Genomic DNA, 2,751 nt, shown 5'->3' with positions numbered 1-2,751 from the left:
AATTGTATTGGCCTGATTCTATGCTGTTTCTCCATCTGTTATATGTTTCACAGAGATGATCCGTTCATTGAGGGGATAGAGAATTTGGACAGCAGAACACAAGAGGGTGATGATGAACAGCCGGGTACTAGGTATGTCATGTGAAACACTTTTCAGCCACAACTCTGTGAAATATATCAAAAGGAAACCCTGTAAATTACACACAAGTTCATGATGTTCTGTCCTCTGCTTTATTTATCTGATTAGTTCATTCTGCATTGGACGCATATGCTGATGTCAGTGAGGAGCAGTTCAATGACATTCAAAATTCTACGTAAGTGGTGTTCTCAAAACAATGTATGGACATAAAAGCTAAGAAAAAAAAACGAGACCTCTTTTAAATAATGTGCATTACTACTTAGAATTGACTGGGGTGATGATGACACCTGGGACCCTGACTGGGGTGATGATGACACCTGGGACCCTGACTGGGGTGATGATGACACCTGGGACCCTGACTGGGGTGATGATGACACCTGGGACCCTGACATGGAGGAAGACTCTGTCTCATCGTTGGAGGAAGATGTGACCAAGGAAATTGACACATACAGTGACGAGAGTGATTCTGATTATGTGCCTCGTGTTTGTGTGCGGTAAGCTATATTCTGTACCACTACCTTACCTTACTATCTGTGAGTGATGTTGTTATTGCTGTTATCATTTTTCTGTATCTTGTTTATTCTACAGAACAGGAGGTGCTCTGACGACGAACCTACGTTTGGAAACACTGCCAACAGTCACCTTAGAAGAATCGGTTCTTGATGTGGACTTCAACCGTGATCCGGCAAGGCCAGACACGCCGTTGCCAGAGGCGATGAAAGTTGAGGTAGAAGATGATGTGATTGGCCATCCTGCGTCAATTGTGTACCACGATTGTCTGAAGCAGCTTGCGGGGTGCGTTGCCTTGCCAATGGCCGAATGCACAGAAAAAGAACCGATGACAAACAAGCCGTGCCCTGCAAAGGCGCCTTTTGAAATTCGGGTAAAATCCCGGGGCACAGCAGCTGTTGTAGAATGGGTGAGTTGTCACAAATGTATTATATATTTCCATATGAGTCATATGGTGAAGTGGCTGTTCTATGTATTCTGTTAAACAAACCCCCCCATCCCCGTTTTTGACTGTGTTTTCAGATGTGCTCTCGGGGTCATTTGGTGTGGCGATGGAGTTCACAGTCCTTGTTCAAGTTTGGAATGTTGGCCGGGGACTTCATGCTAGCCACCAATATATTGCTCTCAGGCAACAACTATGCCAAAATTGCACTGCTTTTCCAGTTTATGAATATGGGGATGGTTGACAGGACCAACTTCTTCAAGATCCAGGACTCCTTCTGTGTTGAGAGCGTAAAAGAGTTCTGGAATGACAAGAGGGCCAAAGTGATTGCTCAGCTAAAACAACGAGGGCCTGTTGTGGTCCTTGGTGAGTTGTGAAGACACACACACACACACACACACACACACACACACACACTCTAATTATTTCTCATTTTTTATTCAAAGGTGATGGTCGTATGGACAGTCCGGGGTTCTGTGCACAATACTGCACATACACAGCCATGGATAATGATTCGAAGCAAATAATTTCCATGGTAAACCTTGACAAACGGGAGACTAACAGAAATTCTGTCATTATGGAGAAGGAGGGCTTTGTGCGTACCCTGGAGACACTTCGTGAAGAGCTGAATGTGACCGAAGTTTGCACAGATGCACACAGTCAAATAGCAGCACTTTTTAGTAAGTAATTTCTATATTACTGTACAGCTTCACCATACAGCTGTTATTGGATGATGTATTCATCATCTTTCTGCACCATTCAGATAAAGGGCTGTTCAAAGACAGTGGCATACACCATTCTTGGGACATCTGGCATGGCTCGAAGAACCTCAATAAGAAGCTTGTGGCGGTATGTTTATTTGCAATTGCATGCTTTTGATCCACTAACTTCATATGTGTTTTGCGAGATTTCTGACATTGTTTACTGCTCTGATATCCTGTTCAATGTCCAGGCAGGACAGCAAAAGGGATGCGCTGGTTTACTAGCATGGAGCAGGGATATTTGCAACCATTTCTGGCACTGCTGCAAGACTTCAAACTCCTATCGACAGTTTATGGTAAGTAGCCTAGTACAGAAATATTAAAATTTTTAATTGATGTCCTCATTGACTGGACAATGTAAGCATAGTCTGGCCACATTTCTCCTCAATATGTTGGTGGTAGATGTCATCCAGTTTAATGTACACTTTGTGTAACTTAGTAACCTTACATTTTTCTTACTTAGCCAAATGTTGGGATGGTACAGTGTAACAGCAACTATTGTATTGCTGGTAACACCATCTTGCTGGAAACGTCATGTCAATTTATACTTACCACGGGTTATTTGTCCAACAACATTGGAACCTTCTTACGCGCACTGAGACTCCTTATTTGAGAATACAACTCCTTACTGCTTGTTTTTAGGACATGTGGTCGGGACTGCTGCACCATGTCACCGGAGAGCATGAGTGGTCCCTGTACTCCTGTCACCATGGCCCTCTGGAGGACAGCAGAGACAAGGAATGGATCGAGGCAGACAGTTTGGCACACCAAAGACTGAGAGAAATTGTTCTCGACGCACGCTGGCTGAAGAACATTGACAAATACCTTCACTTCAGGTAAACCTGCAAATGGTCATGACTTTCCTCTACCCAGAGCAATGGCCTTTTGGCACCGGGTATG

At 43.9% G+C, this 2,751-nt stretch overlaps 1 protein-coding gene across 1 annotated transcript in view; it reads left to right on the top strand.

Annotated features, from left to right (window-relative positions):
* The window catches only part of LOC107098251, a gene marked incomplete at its 3' end in the record, with an annotated part of 4,950 nt that extends 2,263 nt beyond the window's left edge, over positions 1 to 2,687 (top strand). Inside the window, exons 5-12 of the mRNA XM_015395799.1 lie at positions 54 to 131; positions 402 to 632; positions 727 to 1,057; positions 1,171 to 1,456; positions 1,537 to 1,770; positions 1,854 to 1,939; positions 2,043 to 2,147; positions 2,494 to 2,687. Of these exons, the coding sequence (XP_015251285.1) occupies positions 54 to 131; positions 402 to 632; positions 727 to 1,057; positions 1,171 to 1,456; positions 1,537 to 1,770; positions 1,854 to 1,939; positions 2,043 to 2,147; positions 2,494 to 2,687 (1,545 nt within the window). The remainder of the gene's footprint in view (positions 1 to 53; positions 132 to 401; positions 633 to 726; positions 1,058 to 1,170; positions 1,457 to 1,536; positions 1,771 to 1,853; positions 1,940 to 2,042; positions 2,148 to 2,493) is intronic.
* Positions 2,688 to 2,751: the final 64 nt, after the last annotated feature.

Source organism: Cyprinodon variegatus, unplaced genomic scaffold, assembly GCF_000732505.1.
Source record: "Cyprinodon variegatus isolate N-32 unplaced genomic scaffold, C_variegatus-1.0 Scaffold761, whole genome shotgun sequence".
Classification (NCBI taxonomy): domain Eukaryota; kingdom Metazoa; phylum Chordata; class Actinopteri; order Cyprinodontiformes; family Cyprinodontidae; genus Cyprinodon; species Cyprinodon variegatus.
This window is presented reverse-complemented; position numbering and strand designations above follow the sequence as displayed.